Raw genomic sequence first — 21,344 nt, forward strand, 5'->3', positions numbered from 1 at the left:
ATGAAAGTGCAGTAGGGAGATAGAAGTATTAGAGTGTTCATTTGAGTCTCCTGGCACTGAAGACAGAGTGATATCACCATTATTGGTTTTGATGATATTTAGCACTTCAGTGAGGATAGGCAGTGGTGTGAGACATAGGTGTTACTATGGGCATTCCTTGCTTCTTGTATTTCCACACACTAATAAGTTCCCAAATGTGTTTTGTGATACATAGTACAAAAATATGTGCTCCCTGTATTATAGCTTTGTGTAAGTGCAAAGAGCATGATCAGAGAGGATCTTTTAATAAATTTGCCCTGTGGAGTAATCAAAATGCTGGATCAGTAGCTATAATATATTTTATTTTGGTATTCATTTAAATGGCTGAGGGAATAACAGCAGTAATGTTGAGGTATGGAGGAGGTGTAGTTGTGGAATAGATATTATGGATATATAACTCAGCATGGGAACAGGGTGAGATGCCAGAGGATTGGAGAAAGGCTATTGTTGTAACGCTGTACAAAGGGAAAGGGAGCAGAGGTGATTGTAATAGTAACAGTGGAATAAGTCGACAGTACCCTCTCGAGTTTCGCGCTCGCTTCATTCTGAAGGTGTAGCGCTAAACTCAAGGATCGCGAAACTCGAGGTATTGAAAACACTGAAAAAGCACTTATCTGTTCTGACACGTGGAGGATTATTATTTTTTTTTTCTTTTTTCTTTTTTTTTTTTTTACATGTGGGCTATGGCACCGGTAGACTATTTATCTGGGCCTGATGGTCGGCCCCGAGCCTGTCATGGTGCAGGCAACTGTTTATAATGGAGCCATTATAACTGGCTCATGTTGCCCCCCAGAGCTCACTTTTTTTTCCTCCTTTACTTCCTAGTTATCTCAAAATACGTACCTTGGAGAAAGGAAGAAAACATGGAGAGAACGGGTCGTTTTAAAGCCGCCGATAAGAACATAAGAACACAGGAGTCTACAAGAGGCCGGTAGGCCTGTACTAGGCAGCTCCTTTGACCCTAAGCTCCCGTGTATCTAACCCCACCTAATATCGCTGTCCATGAATTTATCTAGTCTATTTTTGAATGTGACAATTGTATTGGCACTCACCACATGACTGCTAAGCCTATTCCATTCATCCACCACCCTGTTAGTAAACCAATTTTTGCCTATGTCCCTGTTGAATCTGAATTTATCCAGTTTAAACCCATTACTTCGTGTCCTACCCGGTTCTCTTACCAACAAAACCTTATGAATGTCTCCCTTATTAAAGCCCTTCATCCATTTATAAACCTCGATCATGTCTCCACGCACCCTTCGCCTTTCTAGAGAATGCAAGTTTAACTGTTTTAGTCTTTCCTCGTATCGCAAGTTTCTCAACCCCTGAATCATCTTAGTCATCCTCCTCTGCACCGATTCTAACATTTTGATATCCATTCTATAGTAAGGTGACCAGAACTGAACCGCATAGTCAAGATGAGGTCTAACTAATGCTAAATATAGTTTGAGGAAGACTTCGGGGCTTCTATTGCTTACACTCCTTGAAATAAATCCCAGTATCCTATTAGCTTGATTTCTAGCTTGAATGCATTGTGCCCTTGGACGGAGATCAGAGCTCACTAAGACCCCTAAATCCCTCTCGCCAAATAATACAACACCGGTTCAGGCGTTTCTAGTATTACCGTCCATAAGTACGTGTCAACGTGTGGTTTTTAGGTTTTGTAAGTTTTCTAAAATACATATAATGAAAATTTGAATTCATCTATGTTTTTCTATTTGAAATATCAATATACAGTACTCTCTCGAGTTTCACGCTATCCGAGTTTCCCGATCCACGAGTTTCGCGGTTAGTCCTAAATTCTTACCATCCCGACTTTCGCGCATCATCACTCCGAGTTTCGTGCTGCTTTGACACGTACGGGTCACATCTACAGTAATCCCTCGCCATATCGCGGTTCACTTATCGCGGTCTCGCTGTATCACGGATTTTTAAATTGTATCGTATCGCAGATTTTTCGCTATATCGCGGGATTTTGCAGTAAATTAAGCATTTTCTAGCCTAAAAAATGAAAACGATATAAATCAACGTCAGTAGGAACACACCTAAATAAGCTGAGAAACATGTAATTCCTGTAGGGAGGGTCTTTTGTCAAAAGATGTTTAGTAATGCAGAGTTAGAAGGGATAGGACAGTTTGTTTTGGAAAGAGGATCATTAATGAACAACAGAGAGTGGGAGATAGGACAGAGCCCAGCGGGACACCACTGTTGATAGGTTTAGGGGAAGAACAGTGACCATCCATCACAGCAGAGATAAATCGGCCAGAAAGGAACCTAGAGATAAAAGTACAAAGAGAAGGATAGAATTTGTAGAAGGGTAGTTTAGAAAGCAAAGATTTGTGCCAGACTATGTCGAACGCTTTCAAGATGTCTTAGGCAACAGATAAATTTCATCAAAACGACTAAGAGAGTCCAGGAATCAGTTAGGAAGGCAAGATCACCAGTAAAACACCCCTTGCAGAACTCATACTGGCAATCAGATAGAAGGTCAGAAATGGATAGATACTTTAGAATTTTTTGATTAAGGATTGATTCAAAAGCTTCAGAAAGACAGGAAAGTAAAGCTAAAAGACAGTAGTTTGAGGGGTTGTAACAGTCACCCTTATTAGGCACAGGCTGTATGTAGGTGTACTTCCAGCAGGAAGGAAAAGTAGATGTTGAAAGGCAGAGACAAAAGGGATTGACCAGGCAGGGTGTAAGGATGGAAGCACAGTTTTTAAGGACAATGGGAGGCACTCCATTGGGTCCATAAGCCTACTGAGGGTTGAGGCCAGAGAGGGCATTGAAGACATCGCTCTTAGGAATTTTAATAACAAGCAGAGTTGAGTCAGAGGGGGGATGAGCGGGAGGAATATGCCCTGAATCGTCCAGAGTGGAATTTTTAGAGAAGGTCTGGGCGAAGAGTTCAGCCTTAGACGTGACACCTGTGCTGCCATTGGGACAAAGGAGAGGTGGAGAATATTAAGCGAAATTGTTAAAGATTTTTATTTGGCCAGGTGCCAAAAGTCTCTGGGTGAAAAGAGAATACAGGTTGCGACCCTTTCTATTGATAGAAGAATTTTTGGTATGTCGGGGAATAGATCTGGCACGATTCCAGGCAAAAATGTAAAGATCATGATTAGCAGGAGTACCTTTTGTTAGCAGCCTCCCTCTTTTTGATAGCATGTCACCACTTCATTTCTATTTTTTAATTATTTGATTGTTTGAGGAAAATAAAAATTATATGAAAAAAATGCAACCTGACGTAACACATCTCTTCACTAGAGGTCGAAATCATACAAGTCAAATATGTCTTAATGACTTCACCTGAAAAACATCTAAACCAAACAAACCCTACCTACTATTTGCCCTTTTGCCCAAAGCTCTGACTCCATGTTCTACCACAGGTTGTTTTTTTGTGGTGTGAATAAGAAGTATGCTAATCCAAAGTGTCATGACACAATTCCAGATTTCTGGTCCAAGATGGGATCAACTTTTATAATCTACTGCCTACTGCATAAATTTATATGGTCATGAAGATGAATCAGAGCCCCCCCAAAAAAAAAAAAAAATGCTGAAAAATATACTATGTACCTCCTCTCAGTAAAGCATATAGCTATGAATCTATGATGTGGAGATACTGAAAAAGATATAATTGTATAAACATAAAAAAAAAAAAACAATAAAATCAGTTAATTCAGTTGAGAGTAAGAATTCTTTATTCCTCTGTGCAAATAAGCTTCCTTTATCAAGTCTATGTAAAGATGACAGGTAAGAAATAACTTACATTATGTGATGGATCATACAAGGCAGTGGCATCAGGAGTTAACTTAGAAGTCTTATAGTAATTTGCAACAGCATCTGGTGTGATGTGCAGGAAGAGGTCATTCAGGTTAGGCATCTCTGCCAGCAGCACTGTGAACTCCATGTGGTCCAAGTCTGTTGCATCCAACACCAGCCTCGTTAGCTGCTTCACTGGAATCATCTATTAAGAAGGGTGTAAAGTCCATTAACCTGATTTTTGCTCTGTACGGAAAAAAACACACACAAAAAAACAGACATCTAATGCTATACTAATAAATTTTAATGATAATGAACAAATGCTACAAGAGATCCTTTATATGCTTTCTGTTTAGAGAATACAGTAACCATAGCAGATAAAATAGATGTTGCAGTATTGGTACATTGATGGAGTGAAAATTAAACACAACAAGATTATTTAGTGAGGGTACTAACACAGGAAAAAGAAAAAAAGGAAATGGTTTAAATGTTCGGAGACATGAATGACTAAAATGAATATGTAGTAAGGTTTGGTAAATATCATTCCAAAAATTTTCTGAAAAAACAAAAGTTCACATAGTTCTAAATAAGAAAAATGGAAAATAGAAAATAACTGAAGGTCTTGATACTCTCTTTATGAAAAACAACATGTAATTAATTCATGGGGGCCATACAGAGAACATTGCCTTACCCACCCTATCATGCCATCCACCATCATCCATGCCTGGGGGTATCTCTGAGCAAATCTCCAGGCATGTCCCTTTCCCATCCTAAGTATGGCAGGATCCATACACTTGCTCAAGCTAGAGGCTTTATGGGTGGCTTCTTTTTTCCTCCAAAAAAGAATGTCTCTTACAGATACAACCTGGTAAGCAGGGACAACATCAGGGCAACCCAGGTAGCCGAAGCTGGTGTTCAGAGACTATGTTGGTAATAGGCATCGATGAAATCTCACGGAGTAATTGCTAATTTGACACAATCATTTCGGAGATACCACATGATACAGTAGACCCTTTATTTTATTTTTTTACGTGTTTCCCTACAGCGCCGGTAGGCTTTCTTCAGGGGCTTGGTGGTCGGCCCAAGCCCATCATGGCGCAGGCAATTTTTATAGTGGCACCATTTATTCTTGGCTCATGCTGCCCCCCAGAACTCATTCTTGATTCACTTGGACAGTTTCTTCTAGACTCCAGGTTGATGGGTGGTCTTCAGGACAGAATATGGGTAGTCTTAGGCCACTCGGCGGTGACTGAAAAATCCCAGGTGGTAGCGTACAGATTCAAACCAAGCGTGTCCAGCACGCGGTGAATGCAGGGCCCGCACGCTAACCACTCAGCCACCGCCTACCCAAATTAGCGCATAGCATTTTTTAGGATTCCATATAACACATGATCAAAATTTAGGACACATTTTCCATATAATATACTAACACTCTATAAAACACATATTAAATTAGGGTCTTGAAAAATATGTGGCAGTGAGGCCAGTCGGTCAAACATAAAACAGAAACAGGCAATGATAAAGTTGAATAAACACAATAACACATGGAAGGGGGACTGACAAGCATATGTCAAGTGACAGAACTAAGTCTCTCTTCAACCTTCATTGGTTAATTTTATTTTTCAGGTGTATAGATACACATAGGGAATACAGTACCCTCCCAAGTTTCGCGATCCTCGAGTTTCGTGCTATCTGAGTTTTGCAATCCTCAGGTTTCACACTAGTCCAAAATTCTTACCATCCCAACTTTCGCACATCATCGCCTCGAGTATCACGCTGCTTTGACATGTTCGGGTCATGTCTACCTACCATCGGCATCATGCGCGACTCCTTAATCTTTTTCCATCCATGACGCAGACGTCGGCATCACAGTATGGAAAGGGTCAAGAGGAAATGGAAGAGGATTAATCCTCTTCTAAACCTCTCAATCCTCCTCTAAATTCCTCGTAATCCTCTTCCATTTCCTCTTGAGGTTTAGAAGAGGATTAAGAGGAAATGGAAGAGGATCAAGAGGTTTAAAAGAGGATTAAAGGTGACGCTGTCGGATGCCCGTCAGACGCCGACGTTGGCATCGCCGGAGTGAAGGAGTTAAGGCGATGTCACACTGGCCGTTTTCCTCCAACCATTGGGGCTAGTGGCAACAGCAATTGCCCGTACGCCCAACTGGGAGCAAGTTGTTGATTGTTCGTACAGATGGAAAATGGTTGTGAGTACGAGCAACTGTGCGGCTGCATGTAAACGATTGGGGCAAGAGGAACCTGGTCTCCTTCAACGCCTCAAAAACACAGTTTCTCCACCTATCCACTCGACACAATCTTCCAAACAACTATCCCTATTCTTTGACAACACTCAGCTATCACCTTCCTCAACACTAAACATCCTCGGTCTATCCTTAACTCAAAATCTCAACTGGAAACTTCATATCTCATCTCTTACTAAATCAGCTTCCTCGAGGCTGGGCGTTCTGTACCGTCTCCGCCAGTTCTTCTCCCCTGCACAGTTGCTGTCCATTTACAGGGGCCTTGTCCGCCCTCGTATGGAGTATGCATCTCATGTGTGTGGGGAGGTCCACTCACACAGCTCTCCTTGACAGAGTGGAGTCAAAAGCTCTTCGTCTCATCAGCTCTCCTCCTCATACTGATAGTCTTCTACCTCTCAAATTCCGTTGCCATGTTGCCTCTCTTTCTATCTTCTATGGATATTTTCATGCTGACTGCTCTTCTGAACTTGCTAACTGCATGCCTCCCCTCCTCCCGCGGCCCCGCTGCACACGTCTTTCTACTCAAGCTCATCCCTATACTGTCCAAACCCCTTATGCAAGAGTCAGCCAGCATCTTCACTCTTTCATCCCTCACGCTGGTAAACTCTGGAACAATCTTCCTTCATCTGTATTGCCTATGACTTGAACTCTTTCAAGAGGAGGGTATCAGGACACCTCTCTTCCCGAAATTGACCTCTCGTTTTGGACACTCGTTTGACCTCTGTTCGGGAACAGTGAGTAGCGGGCTTTTTTTTATTTTTTTTTTTATTTACGCCCTTGAATTGTCTCAGCTGTAAAAAAAAAAAAAAAAAAAAAAAAAAAAAAATTAGACGACGGCTCGGCAGTGGCTGAGGAGTGTAGAATAGTGGAAGATGGCCCACCAAGAGACTCGTAAAGTGGACTGGCAGAGCTGTTTTGTTTACTATTTAATTGACAAGATAAGAGAACACCCTGTGCTGTGGAACTACAGTTTCTAAAAAACTTTTTTCTCCAGTCTATGAAAACTGTAGGAGGCCTCCCAGTCTTCACAGCACAGTTCTCTGATGGAGTTTGGGAAAACACTCCTGTCCTCCCGTCTCTGAGGCCATGATTGTGCCCACAACCATTTCTTCCTTCCATTTAACTGCAGGAACAAGGCCATAACTTGACTACTGGCAGCACAAGCCACAACAGGGCAACTGCTTTATTTACAATGTGGATACGGGCAACCGACCTTGACCATATGAGGCGTCTAGAGCTCGAGGGGCGAACATGCCAACATTGCGGATTTTGAGTTTTTGCCGGTTTCCACTAGATCCCCCTATTCCAACCCTGGGGTCACGACCCCAAGTGGGGTCGCCAAACGTTTTTCCTGGGGTTGCCAAGACCTTAAAATATCAAACATGGTGTAATTATATCATAATAACATATATACAACTAAACTAGTGGGGTCGCGGTCATGTCTAGAGGTGCATGATTGGGGTCGCCTGAAAAAAAGGTTGGGAACCACTGCGCTAGATGGAAGCACTGTGCAACCCTCTGTGAACGTGAAAATGGGAAATCGGTCTCTATGGCCCTGTTGAAGGGTGGTGAGGGTAGCGTGTTTTTGCCTGTCTGCAGAGTGTATGAAGTGGGGCTGTATCAGGGCTCTTAGGGTGAAGAGCACTAGTAAGCCTCATAAACACCTGAATATGGAAATTTTGTTTTGAAATTTAAACTCACTGTTAGTTACATCGTGTTCTTTTAATTTTCCGAGTTTGGATTAAATCAGATAAGAAACATGCATTAAAATTTAAAAAAAATAATAATTAACACAATTTCACACAAACACTGATTCTATTGAATTTGTCTAGCTGAAAACTTTCTATTGATGCATGATGATATTGCTATGTGTGTTTTTCATTGTGTTTTTGCTATGCTTGACTTAGAAGGCCTGTAGCTCAAAACTAAGTACAGTCAAACCTCGGTTTACGAGTGCCTTAGTTTACGAGTGATTTGATTTATGAGCAAAAATATACCACAAAAAATGCCTTGGTTTACGAGCACTCTGTTCCTCTTTTTTTTTTATTATTATTTTTCATTTGTCACCCCCCCCGGGTGGGGGACACAGGCTATATGGAGACTGTCAGGGTTAAGCGTGTACATTCCTTCGAGGAGGGACCACAAACCCTTGCCGGGTGACGGCTCATGAAGGGGAGGGGAGGATGCCGATAGGTTGACTCTATCGGCTTACACCAGCCTAGCCGACCAAGTCGGTCTTTTGACGAGGACTGGCATGTCTCAATGTACAAGTAAAAAACGTGAGCATGAATTCCCTTTTTCGCTGCAAGACGAGAGTGCTCAACGCAGAAAACAATGGGAATAGAATTTCAGTTTGGGCTGCCACCTTGATCTAAAAATAATAAGGAACGCAACACCCCATTCTGCAATACAGAACGAATCCATACTTTTAGGAACGGATGGCAACCATAAAATTTATCTGGCCTGCCATGACTGACAGCCGCTGCCCGCTGCTGGTGAAGGCAGGAGTTTTAAAATACTGAATTTTATCTGCTTAATTAACCATTCAGACAAGCAAATACGGAACAAATGGTGTTCTGTATTTTAAGGAAAGGGTGACAAGTTTGCAACCCTAAGGCATCATCTGGCGATATATGGCCTTCTTGAACGACCCCCACTCTTGAGACTGTTTTCATCTCCCTTCCGTAATCCGCCAGAGCGCTCTATCTTGTCCATATGATTGGATGAACCAACTCTATTTCTCATTTTGTCACTCATCAAGGACAACATGCGTTGATTTAGTCACAGTTACAGGATCTACAGTTCATTAGGAGTATATTGGGGAGGTGGTGGCTGAGTCGTCAGAGTAACGGCCTCGTGTTCAGGAGGACGCGAGTTCAATCCCCGCCCGGTGCCACCAAGCTGGGATTTTTCAGCCGCCGCCGAGTGGCTTAAAACTACCCACATGCTGTCCAGAAGACCACCTATCAACCCGGACTCTAGATTCTAGGATCAAAAATGAGCTCTGGGAGGGCAGCATGAGCCAATGCAAGATGGCGCCACTATAAACACTCGCCTGCGCCAGAACGGGCTGGGCCGACCATCAGGACCCACCGGAAAGAAGCCTTGGACCGACCATCAGGTTCCACCGGGAAGAAGCCTGCCGGCGCAATAGGCAGCAATGTAAAAAAAAAAAAAAAAAATATCAGTAGCTACTTAATGTCATTGCATGCGACTGACTTTCTTAAAAAGTCCTTTTCTCTACAAAATATTGACAAATGGCAGCGTTTCACTTTCTTGTTTCTAACGATGACGATGTTTTCATACCAGGAAGTTTTTACTTATCCTACAGTGATGCCTTAAAATGGTCTGTGGTGCAACAGTAATACAACAGTAACCTCATGAACTTTATGTCCACCCCCACCTGGCAGGGTTACCCATAGGAAGCTCAGGAAATGGTCATTGCCATAGGCTTATGGAGGTGCGGCCAGCAAGACAGTGGCCATGCCCAGCCCCTCCGTGGTTTGCGCAGGGCCCCCTATCCTTGCCAAGAATAGGGGGGATTCTTTGAAATCTAACGCGCCAGAATTTCGCAAGGCAGGGTTAATTCTTGGTTGCTCTAGTGTAATTCTTGACCGCCAGATGACGGCTCGTCTCAGTCTGCGTTGTAAACTCATAGAAATAGCATCTGTGCGCTCGTGTCATGTTTTCAGCACTACAGTGAGAAGTCTTTGTGCTTTAGCAATGTCCCCCAGAAAGATAGTTAAAAGGGATGGTGCTGCTAAGAAAAAAACAGAAATGGTAGATACTCTGCTCGCAACAGGAATGGGGGGCAAGCTTCGGCAGCTTGTACGCCCTCCTGAGCGTGACTGACACCCGTTCACCCTCCATCTCGGACGATACGTCGGGAAAGCTTCATGTTGGTGGTCGAACGTATAATTCCGGTGCCTCTATAATAGGGAAACTGTGGTTGCTAAACCCCGGGGCGAAACCTACACCTCAAATGTGGTTAGCGGTTGCAGGACTCTCCGTAACAACCGTAACACATAAATTTGTGTTACATATTATTTACCATTGCTATTTGTTTATGAAATTACTTTTATTCTGTAAAAAAAAATAACATGTAAAATGCTTTTTATATATACAGTACCCTCTCGAGTTTCGCACTCGCTTCGTTCCGAAGGCATAGCGCTAAACTCGAAGATCGTGAAACTTGAAGTATTGAAAACACTGAAAAAGCGCATATTTGTTCCGACCCATGTTTTTTTTTTTTTTTTTTTTTTTTTTTTTTTTACGTGGCCAATGGCGCTGGTAGACTATCCATCTGGGCCTGATGGTCGGCCCCGAGCCCATCATGGCGCAGGCAGCTGTTTATAGTGGCGCCATTATAATTGGCTCATGCTGCCCCGCGGAGCTCACTTTTTTTTTCCTCCTTTATTCCCTTGTTATCTCAAGATACGTACCTTGGAAAAAGGAAGAAAACAGGAAGAGAGAACGGGTCGTTTTAAAGCCTTACAATTGGCTGAGCTCTGAAAACACGCTTGTGATTCTCTGGGAGTCCGATGACGTCATCACCGGTGCTAACCCAATCAGCGGCCTCACTGCCTCAAGGCGGTGTCACACTGGCCGTTTTCCTCTAACATCTGGGAGCAAGTTGTCGGGTGTCCGTAAGCTGGTGTCACACTGGGCCTTTTTCTTTCCACCACGGCAGCAGCTTGGGCAACCGGTAACTTTTCCGGGTGTGCGTCACACACGAGGGGAAATTAGAAAGGTGTGGGGGGGAGGGGCAGAAGGGAGAGTCAGGTCAGGTCAGGTCATGTCATGACACACACACACACAGAAAGGGAAATGAGAAGGGTGGGGGGAGGGAGGGGCAGAAGTGAGTCAGGTCATGTCTTGACCTAGAGTCAGGTCATATCCTGACCAAAGCCCTGATCTGACTCCTTTCTGCCCCTCCCTCTCCACACCATTCTCATTCCCCCCCCCCTTTTTTTTGTGTGTGTGACAAATCAGTACATGACCTGACCAGAGTCAGGTCATGTTTTGACCACAACCCTGATCTGACTCCTTTCAGCCCCATCCTTCCCACATCCTTCTCATTTCACCTTCTGTGTGTGTGTGACAGGTATGGACATGACCTGACGTGAGTGAGGTCATGTCCTGACCAAAGCCCTGACCTGACTCTTCTTTCTGACCTTCCGTCCCCACACCCTTCTCCTTTCTCCTTGTTTTCATCCTCTCTATCTCACCTTTCACGAGAGGGGCTCATTCATAACAAGAGTGAAGCTACACACCTCTCGAGTTGGGGGCTCGCGTGGTATTGAGACCGTGCCGAGTTGAAAAAAACGTGACAGGGAGGAGGCGGCGGCAAGTTCAAACGTGGTTAACGTGTTAATAAGTCTGTCTGTCTGTCTGTCTGTCTCTCTCTCTCTCTCTTTTGCCATAGCCACAATGTTTGGAGGAAAACGTCCAGTGTGATACTACCTTTTAAGGTAGTATGGTAAGTAAACGTGACCCCTACATGTCAAAGCAGCGTGAAACTCGGGGTGATAATGCACGAAAGTCAGGATGGTAAGAATTTAGGAGTAACCATGAAACTCGAGGGTCACGAAACTCGGATAGCGCGAAACTCGAGAGGGTACTGTATATGTTTTTTTTAAGTATGAGATGCATTAATGGGATTTACATTATTTTAAAAGGGGAAAATCATTTTTTGGTTACGAGTGTTTTGGTGTGCAAGCAAAATTCTGGAATGAATTAAACTCTTAAACCGAGGTTTGACTGTAATTGGCTTGTCCGCCCCTTGAGCACTAGACGGCTCATAATGTGATGCACACCCAGAAAAGTTGGAGTTGCCGGTTGCCCCTACCGCCAATGAGGTTGGAGGAAAAAGGCCCAGTGTTACACCAGCACCAGGACAACCGACAACTCGACCTCAGGTTTTCAAGCTGTACAGACGTGCTCTAGCTAGCTCTGGATTAACTATGTCTGGTGGGAGCGAGAGTGAGGGGTGTGGAGGAGCAGTGGAGTATGGAGGGGTGGCTGACGGCGGTGCGGTGGAGTGTGGAGGTGTGGCCGGCGGTGCTTCAGCGGAGCTGGTAAATTCTCTCTTGAAGAGAAAAGAGATGTTGGAGAGGACAGTGGAGACCATGATGGAGGAAAATCGAATCCTCCGTTCATCAGGTTCTCAGTCAGGCAATGTACATAGTACACCATCTGAGGATGGGGGCTGGAAGGTGGTTGAGAACCATGGGAGTCGCATGAAACTCAGGAAGTCCACTCCAGAGGGTGTGAAGTGCCGCAACTCCTTTCAGGCTCTCTCTGAGCCGAGGGAGGAGGAAGCAGTGGAGGAGCAGGAGGTGAAGGAGAGGAGGGCAGATGAGTCCCTGCCCAGAGGTAACATTTTGGTTGTTGAGGATAGGTTAGGTTTTTAGATAGGGCCTTCTGTGCAAGAGATAGGAAGCGTAGGACCCGGGTGTGTTTACCAGGGGCGGGGATTGGGGATGTCAGCGATAGGATAGAGGCGTGCATGTCTGGCGAGGGAGTCAAACCCATCGTCTGCCTGAGCGTGGGAGAGAACGACGTAGGCAGGGTAGGTAGCAAGCAGCTTCTGCGTCGCTATAGAGAGGCCCTCCGAAGGGTTACGTGCAAGGGCAGTGTTCCTGTGGTGTGTGGGGTTCTGCCACTTGGCTGTCCAGGGCAACTGCATTAAGCTGCAGGTTGGGAGATTATTGCAAAGCCAATGGATGGACATTTGTCGACACCTGGGACCGATTCTATGGCAAGAACCACCTATACCAGAGGGACGGGGTTCACCTTTCACGGGAGGGGGTTCAGATCTTGTCTGATGCCCTTGAACGTGGATTGGGGGCCCTGCAGGTTTTTTTAGGGTAAGTAAGAGGGAGCCTAAGGTGGCAATAGCTAGTGGGAGCATAAAATGTAATAGTAATGATAGCGGTAGCAGGGTAAATCAAGGGGTAGGTCTAAATGTATACTATACAAACAGTAGAAGCATTAGGAATATGATAGATTTATTGCGGGGAAAAGCGTGCGTAGAGGAATTTGATATGATAGCGATCACAAGTCATAGTAAATACTACAGACAGGCACTTTCTCCCCTCTTCTCTCTCTCCTCCTCTTCTCTCTCTCCTCTCCTCTCCTCTCTCCTCTTCTCCCTCTCTCTCCTCCTCCTCTTCTCTTCTCTTCTCTCTCCTCCCTCTCTCCTCTCTCCTCCCCCTCTTCTCCTCTCTTCTCTCCTCCCCCTCCTCCCTCCTCCTCCTCCTCCTCTCCTCCCCTCTTCTCTTCTCTCCCCTCCTCCCTTCTTCTCTCCTGTCCTACCCTCTTCTCTCCTCTCCTCCCCTCCCCTCCCCTCTTCTCTTCTCTTCTCTCCTCTCCTCTCCTCCCCTCCCCTCTTCTCTTCTCTCCTCTCCTCCCCTCTCGCTCTCTCTCTCTCTCTCTCTCTCCTCCTCCTGTCTCACCTCACCTCGCCTCGCCTCTCCTCTCCTCTCGTCTTGTCTCGTCTCTCGTCTTCTCTTCTCTTCTCTTCTCTTCTCTTCTCTTCTCTTCTCCTCTCTTCTCTCTCCTCTGTCAATGTCACTACCATATCAGTCATCAGAGTCACTGTCACTTTGATTCACTCGCGGTCTACTTCCACCCGGAGCAGAGGAACTGCTTGACGCATCACGAGACATGACAGATGTATTCCAAACAAAAGTAGAAAATGATCTGTGGCCTTCGGTAGGCTGCGCGTAGAGACGAATGAGTATGTGTGCGGATGCCAGATGCCTCCACCATTCTTCTGATCCCCGTACGGGTGGGGCGTGTGGCAGCGCACTTATATAAACGATCACCGTAATGTAAGGGTTAAGCAGTTAATTAGATCACCAACGAGGGAAGAAAAATTTTGGATTTGTTGTTAACTAATAGGGAAGACATAATAAGCAACATAGAGGTTGGGCATTCAATAGGTAACAGTGATCAGAAGGAAATTAGATTTAATATTAAATGGGAGGAAAGAGTTAACAGTAACAACACATTGATACCTGACTTCAGGAATCTGGACTACGAGGGGTTAAGAAAGCAGCTGCAAAGGATTAGGGGAGTAGGGTCAGAAGTAGGTCAGGACCCAGAGCAGGGAAGGGCATTAATCTCTGGTGAGGTCACTAGTCAGGTCAGTAGCTTGGAGGATGAGTACAGTAGTCTGGTCAGGGAGATTAAACTAGGTCAGCAACAGTTTATACCTCACAGGAAAGTCAGGTCAACAGGTAATTACCCACGATGGATGACAGACAGGCTAAAAACTGAAATAGGAAGGAAAAGAGGATTATATGTTAGAATCAAGAGAGGGGGGAAACTCATCTAAGGGACAGTTACAACAATTTAGCCAGAACAGTTAAGAAAAGCACCCATATAGCAAAATGTAAGTATGAGATTAGAATTGCCAGGGAAGCAAAGAACAATCCAAAGGGTTTCTTTCAACTTTATAAGACCAAGGTTAGGGATAAGATAGGGCCGCTTAAGTCAGGAGAATCATTGATAAATACAGATGAGGAAATGAGTGAGGCGTTAAACAGATATTTCTTAACTGTATTTACCGAAGAAAGATTAGATGAGCTACCTCAGGGAGAACAGATCTACAGGGGAGAAGAGGAAGAAGAATTAACTGACATCAACGTAAGTAGGGAGGTCGTGATTAAACAGACAGATAGACTCAAAGTTACTAAGGCGCCAGGGCCAGATGAAAATTTTCCCAGGGTATTAAAAGAATGTAAATCTGAAATCAGTGGGCAGCTAACAGAAGTTTTTATGAAGTCACTAGACACAGGGGTGGTGCCTGTTTCATGGAGGCAGGCACACGTTATTCCAATATTTAAGAAGGGAGACAAATCTTCTATGCAAAAGTCAGTTATAGGTAAAATGTTTGAATCAATAATAGCAGATAGTATTAGGGACCATATTAACAGACATAATTTAATTCACGACTCACAGCATGGATTTATTAAAGGAAAGTCGTGCCTTACTAATTTTTGATCCTTTTACAATAGAGTATAAGAGGCAGCTGACAATGATGAGAGTTACGATGTAGTTTATCTTGATTTTAGTAAGGCCTTCGATAAGGTACCTCACCAGAGACTGTTAAATAAAGTCAGGGCTCATGGAATAGGAGGGAAGGTTTATGATTGGATTAGGGCGTGGATTTGCGACAGGAAACAGAGGGTTACCATTAATGGTAAAAAATCTGAATGGGGTAATGTAACCAGTGGGGTTCCCCAAGGTTCACTTTTAGGCCCGCTTCTATTCATTATAGACATCAATGACATAAACAATGGGATAACTAGTGACATAGGTAAATTGCAGATGACACCAAAATAGGATGCACTATAAGGACAAGGGAGGATGCTAGAGCACTGCAGGAGGATCTCAACAAACTGTCAGCTTGGTCAGAGAAATGGCAGAATGAATTTTAACATCACCAAGTGTAGCGTACTAAGTGTAGGAACACACAACCCATTACACAGGTATACTGTATTTTGCGGCGTGTAACGCGCACCGGCGTATAACGCGCACCCCAAACTTTAAGACAACAATTTAAAAAAAAAAAGTTCTTAAAATGCTCAGAAATATATACGAGTTAAAGAACATTGACGATGTACAGTTTCCTGAAATTTATACATTTTTGGCGTAATCTGTACTGCTTGAATTGATAAGTGTCCTTGAGTAAAGCAATGAAAATGGCGGCAGGGCTGGTGTTGTGAGAAATACATCCCCGTAAACATACTGATGATGCACAGCTTCTGAGATCATAATAAGCATATTATTCTCACCATCACTCATAGATTATGACAGACAGCTAGGCAAGACATAATTCACACAGTTCTGGTGACACACGGCATGCAGCTGTTTGTTGTTTGGGTGTGGTTGTGTGGTTTTCAAAGAATGCAAATGGCGGCCGGGCTGGTGTTGCGAGAAATATCTCCTCGTACATACTGATTATGTACAGCTTCTGAGATCATAATTAACATATTATTCTCACGGTCACTCGTAGGTTATGACAGACAACTAGGCAAGACACAATTCCCACGGTTCTGGTGACACGCAGCATGCAGCTGTTTGTTGTGTGGGTGTGATTCTGTGGTTTTCAAACAAAGCAAATGGTGGCCGGGCTGGTATTGCGCGAAATAACTCCTCGTACAAGACTCATGATGTACAGTTTCTGATATCATATTTACCCCATTATTCTCACTAATATTAATAATTAATATTGAACACATGGATATTTCTTTCCATGCAGTCGCGCTAACTGAATTCGCGCTAATTGAATAAAGTAACCAACATGAAAAAAAAAAAATTGGTGCACACGTGGGTCTGACTTTTGGGTTTGATAATTACTCAAAATAATCACTCACATAAAAAAAAAGAAAAAATTAAAAAAAAACTACGATTAGCTGAGCTCTGAAAACACGCTTGTGATTCGCTGGGAGTCCAATGACGTCATCGCCGGCGCTCACCCGGTCAGCGGCCTCGCTGCCTTAAGGCAGTATCACACTGGACATTTTCTTCTAACAGTTGTGGCTACTGGCAACGCCCGTGCACCCATCCGGGAGCGAGTTGTCGGTTCACCATAACCTGGTGTCACACTGAGCCCTTTTCTTCCCACCGCATTAGTGGCAGCTTGGACAACCGGCAAATCCAAATTTTTCGGGTGTGCGTCACACACGGCCAAGGTCAGCTGCCCGTATCCACGTGGTAGATGGTGGCTTGCGCTAATTGATCTCGCACTAAGTGGGGCTCTACTGTATTAGTGTGAGGAATAGGGCTAACAGTTTTTTTTTTTTTTTTATTTTTTTACGTTGTTGCGCCGGTAGGCATCTTCCCGGTGGGGCCTGATGGTTGGCCCAAGGCTTCTTCCAGGTGGGGCCTGATGGGTGGCCCAGCCCGTTCTAGCGCAGGCGAGTGTTTATAGTGGCGCCATCTTGCATTGGCTCATGCCGCCCCCCGGAACTCGTTCTTGATTCGCTTGGACGGCTTCCTCTAGAGTCCGGGTTGATGGGTGGTCTTCAGGACAGCATGGTAGTTTTAAGCCACTGGTGACTGAAAAATCCGAGTGGTAGCGTGAGGATTCGAACCCGCGTCGTCCATCACGCGGCGAATGTGGGTCCAGTACGCTATCACTTCGGCCACCGGACGGTAACCAACAAAAGTGCAGAGGTCATCCTCAGACTCTATTTAGCGTTAGTTAGGCCACACTTAGATTATGCTGTCCAGTTTTGGTGCCCACACTACAGAATGGACATCAACTTGCTAGAATCAGTTCAGAGGAGGATGACCAAGATGATTCAGGGGCTAAGGAACCTCCCATATCAAGATAGGCTGAAACATCTCAACTTACATTCACTAGAAAGACGAAGTGCAGGAGATCTGATAGAAGTATTCAAATGGGTCAAGGGTTACAACAAAGGCGATATAAGTAAAGTTCTGAGAATTAGCCTGCAGGATAGAACAGGCAGTAATGGATTTAAATTGGAAAAGTATAGATTTAGGAGAGATATTGGCAAGCATTTGTTTAGTAATAGGGTGGTGGGGGAATGGAATAGACTAAGCAATCACATAGTTAGTGCAGGGACGATAGCTTGTTTTAACCCCTTCGCGCTGGATGTTCAAAAAGCCTGCCTGGCTGATATACGGCGTGCTCAGCCGCGCGCGGGAAACCTGAGCCGGCATGTATCTGCTTGTTGCCTCCGTATATTATGCTGCTAATTTTCAGTCAACATATCATGGTCACATCGAAAGGTAGAGACCTCACTCTTGGGAGAGGAAGCTGAAAGCCCTCATTACATGTATCCTGTATTTGCAAAGCAGCATACACGACGAGTCAACATATACCTACTATGCATAATATAAATTGCGTCAATGCGAAATAAAAAAAAAGCAAAATAAAGAAAGGGGAGAAAGGGGCAAGGGGGAAAGAAATAGAGAAAGCAGATGATTGTGTAGAGGAGGAAGAATGTTGAGAAATTATCAGCAAATACAACTCTGTTATCATCAGTCAGAGAGCTGCCAGATACTCCTTTGTCATCACAGACAATGTATGTGTGTACATGTGTGTGTGTGTGTGTGTGTGTGTGTGTGTGTGTGAGAGAGAGAGAGAGAGATAGGTGGAGTGGTGTTGGCACCCTGGTGTCTGGGGGGAGAGAGAGAGAGAGAGAGAGAGAGAGAGAGAGAGAGAGAGAGAGAGAGAGAGAGAGAGAGAGAGAGAGAGAGAGAGAGAGAGAGAGAGAGAGACAGCCAATGAGACTTCATAATTTTAGACACAAGGCGGGAAGAAGGCGGTGCATACTGTAGCTCATTTTTTGTGATTGGTGGGAACAAGGATGGTGGGAGGAGCAATAGGATTTCAAGGACAGCATACGGCGTCTAAGTAACCAACACAAAGTACGGGACAACTCAACAGAAGAAGAAACAGAATAGAAATATGACGCCTACATAGGCGTCATCATATATGCTACTGGGGCTTCATGATGCCTACGTAGGCGTCATCGTATTGAAAGGGTTAAGAGTAGACTGGATAGCTTCATGGACGAGGATGACAGGTGGTAGTGAGGTGTGGGTGCAGTAAGGTGACAGGGTACTGGAGCGAACGCCCGTACCGAAGGTAAACGAGGATCAAGCCTCTACCTGTAACCCCTGAAACTACACCTCACCCATTGTGAGTATGGGGGGGATTCTGGAGCTGCCATGTGTAGGCCACTCGGCCTCTTGCAGTCTCCCTGTGTTCTTATGTTATTATGTTCTTAACTCGCTCTCAGTTGGGTGTAAGGGCACTGCCCGAAGAAAGCCCCAACGGTTGGAGGAAAACTGCCACTGTGACACCTCCTTAAGGTATCTGTTTCAAGGGTTTACCTCAAAAAATTTGTTATTATAAGGTCAAGGTTTAGCTTCGGGTCACTGGCTAGTGAAGTTTTAGTGAACCAGCGGCACTCTTGAATTAAACTGCAAACCTTCCCGCAAACGTAAACAGGGTGGCGATAGCATTTACAGCAACGACAGCAACTCTTTTCTCAAGTAACAATGTATAACAGTAGTACTTAACACTACTTCATATAAAATGACACCACTTGGGAAGAAAATTAAGTGACTTAATGCTTGTCCCTTCACAAACTAGTTAACGGCTGTACACCAAACCTGACAACACGTGCAAGACACGCTACGTTTCCTTAGTAGACTGGGATAATTGAGGTAAGAGAGACCTTCTTCATAAAACTGTTTAACTTCGTTTGATTGATAAACACAAACAATATATGGATAATATTGACGAGATACTGAGAAGATAGGTTATTATTGGATATTTACAAGTGCCTGTTTCTCCATTCAAGTTTGAAATTTCACACTTTCTTATGTTTTAAAAATGTACTAGAATATTTCAACAACTAGACTTATGATGTAGAATAATAATAAAGAAATATGATGCACAAACTTTACACCCGTTACCCCTCTGAATGTCGCTGTCTCTGCCATGTTTGTTCACATCTCAAAGCAGTGCCCTCAAGTCTATAAGAAGGACCAATTCTGGCAGGTCCCACCAAATATAAAGGGTTTAAAATGTAAAGTATTGGGATTTGATAACGATCTGAATACATGTGAAACTTTAACCCTTTCCATCCATGACGCAGACGTCGGCATCACAGTATGGAAAGGGTCAAGAGGAAATGGAAGAGGATTAATCCTCTTCTAAACCTCTCAATCCTCCTCTAAATTTCTCTTCATCCTCTTCCATTTCCTCTTAAGAGGTTTAGAAGAGGATTAAGAGGAAATGGAAGAGGATTAAGAGGTTTAGAAGAGGACTAACCTTATCCATACGGTGACACCGTTGGACGTCCATCGGACACCAATGTCAGCGTCACCGGAGTGAAGGGGTTAATAATGACCTGAGAGTGGGGAGGGCCACGAATGTCAGGCGAAAAATCTTCACCTGACTGCCTGCCGGAATTGGGGGTGCATCTTATTAGCCCATGCGTCTTATAAGCCGACAAATACGTTAATTCATATGTTTTTCCAAATATTTTGTTGATGTGACATTCAGGTGAAAGGTTTTCCTGTATGACAACTCAAAAGTCTTTCTCTTTTCTCTCTTTAAATAATAATTTATCACCCAATTCATAGTCCTGTGGGCTTATTTCACTCTTCACAATATCCAATATGTGACATTTTTTTACATTAAATTCCATTTCCCATTCTTTGCTCCATTTGTAAATTTTATCTAGATAATTTTGTAGGTTTGCACAGTCTTCATGAGTTGTTATTTTCTTCATTAGCCTGCAAACAAACTTATATATCTGTTGATTCCCTTCATCATATTTATATAGATTAAAAACATTATGGGTGCCAATACTGAACCTTGAAGAACACCACTTGTTACTTGTCCCCTCTTTAACTTTCTATCTCTTACCACTGTTCTCATTTCTCTTACCTCCAAGTAGCCTTTCATCCAGTCAATCATTCTCCCCTGAAGGCCACTAATCTTTTCTAATTTCTATATCAATATTTTGTGGCACTTAACCATTTTTTTTCCCAGGTCCAGGTAGATGGAATCTGCTCATCCTTCTCTTTCCCGGGTAATGTCTACCACTCTTGAATAGAGGCTTAGTAAGTCTGTGTGACAAGATCTTCCTTATCGAAACCTGAATTGTCTACTGCTGTTTATAATGCTTTTCTTCTCTAAATATTTACTCCATTTCTTTTTAATTACTTTTTCATCTATATTACATACTATGCTTGTTAGTGAAATGAATCTATGCAGTAAACCGTTCCTTTAATAAACCATTTGGGAGGAAGGGAGTGATGTTATATCCAAAAATCTTTTCTATCCGAGCAATCCAAACTTTTGGTACAAAATGAACTTTGTTTTTTGAGCTAAAGTTCACTATTTCCAAACATTTCCGTGTATTATAAAGCTACTAAGCCCGAAGACACCCTGTACTACACAAAGCCTGTCCTGCAACTGAGCTAGAGAGGAATACAACCAAGTACGTGTTCACACAGGCTAAGTAAGTGGCAAGTCACACATCGCCTGTTTGTATACGGTTACCAGCTGAACAGCTGCTTGTAGTTATGATTAAGTTTTGATTACCCGTTTCATATTATTACCCAATTTTTATAGCAAACAAATGTTCATTAGTAAATCATTCAAATGATATGAAATGCTTAAGCACTCAAGTTGAATAAGAAAATGGCAGAGACTTTGTGGTGAGTACCTAACAGCAAAGTGAGATGTGAAAGACTAAGTATTTGTAAGAACTTTACATACACT

The 21,344-nt window shown here is 43.7% G+C and overlaps 1 protein-coding gene across 5 annotated transcripts in view; it reads right to left on the reverse strand.

Annotated features, from left to right (window-relative positions):
- Positions 1–21,344, reverse strand: part of LOC126999218 (uncharacterized) — a 152,070-nt gene that overhangs the window by 51,462 nt on the left and 79,264 nt on the right. For all 5 annotated transcript variants that reach the window (XM_050861549.1, XM_050861548.1, XM_050861547.1 and 2 more), the window contains one exon: positions 3,806–4,003. In XM_050861549.1, the coding sequence (XP_050717506.1) occupies positions 3,806–4,003 (198 nt within the window). The remainder of the gene's footprint in view (positions 1–3,805; positions 4,004–21,344) is intronic.

The sequence above is a fragment of the Eriocheir sinensis genome, chromosome 16 (genome assembly GCF_024679095.1).
Source record: "Eriocheir sinensis breed Jianghai 21 chromosome 16, ASM2467909v1, whole genome shotgun sequence".
Classification (NCBI taxonomy): Eukaryota; Metazoa; Arthropoda; class Malacostraca; order Decapoda; family Varunidae; genus Eriocheir; species Eriocheir sinensis.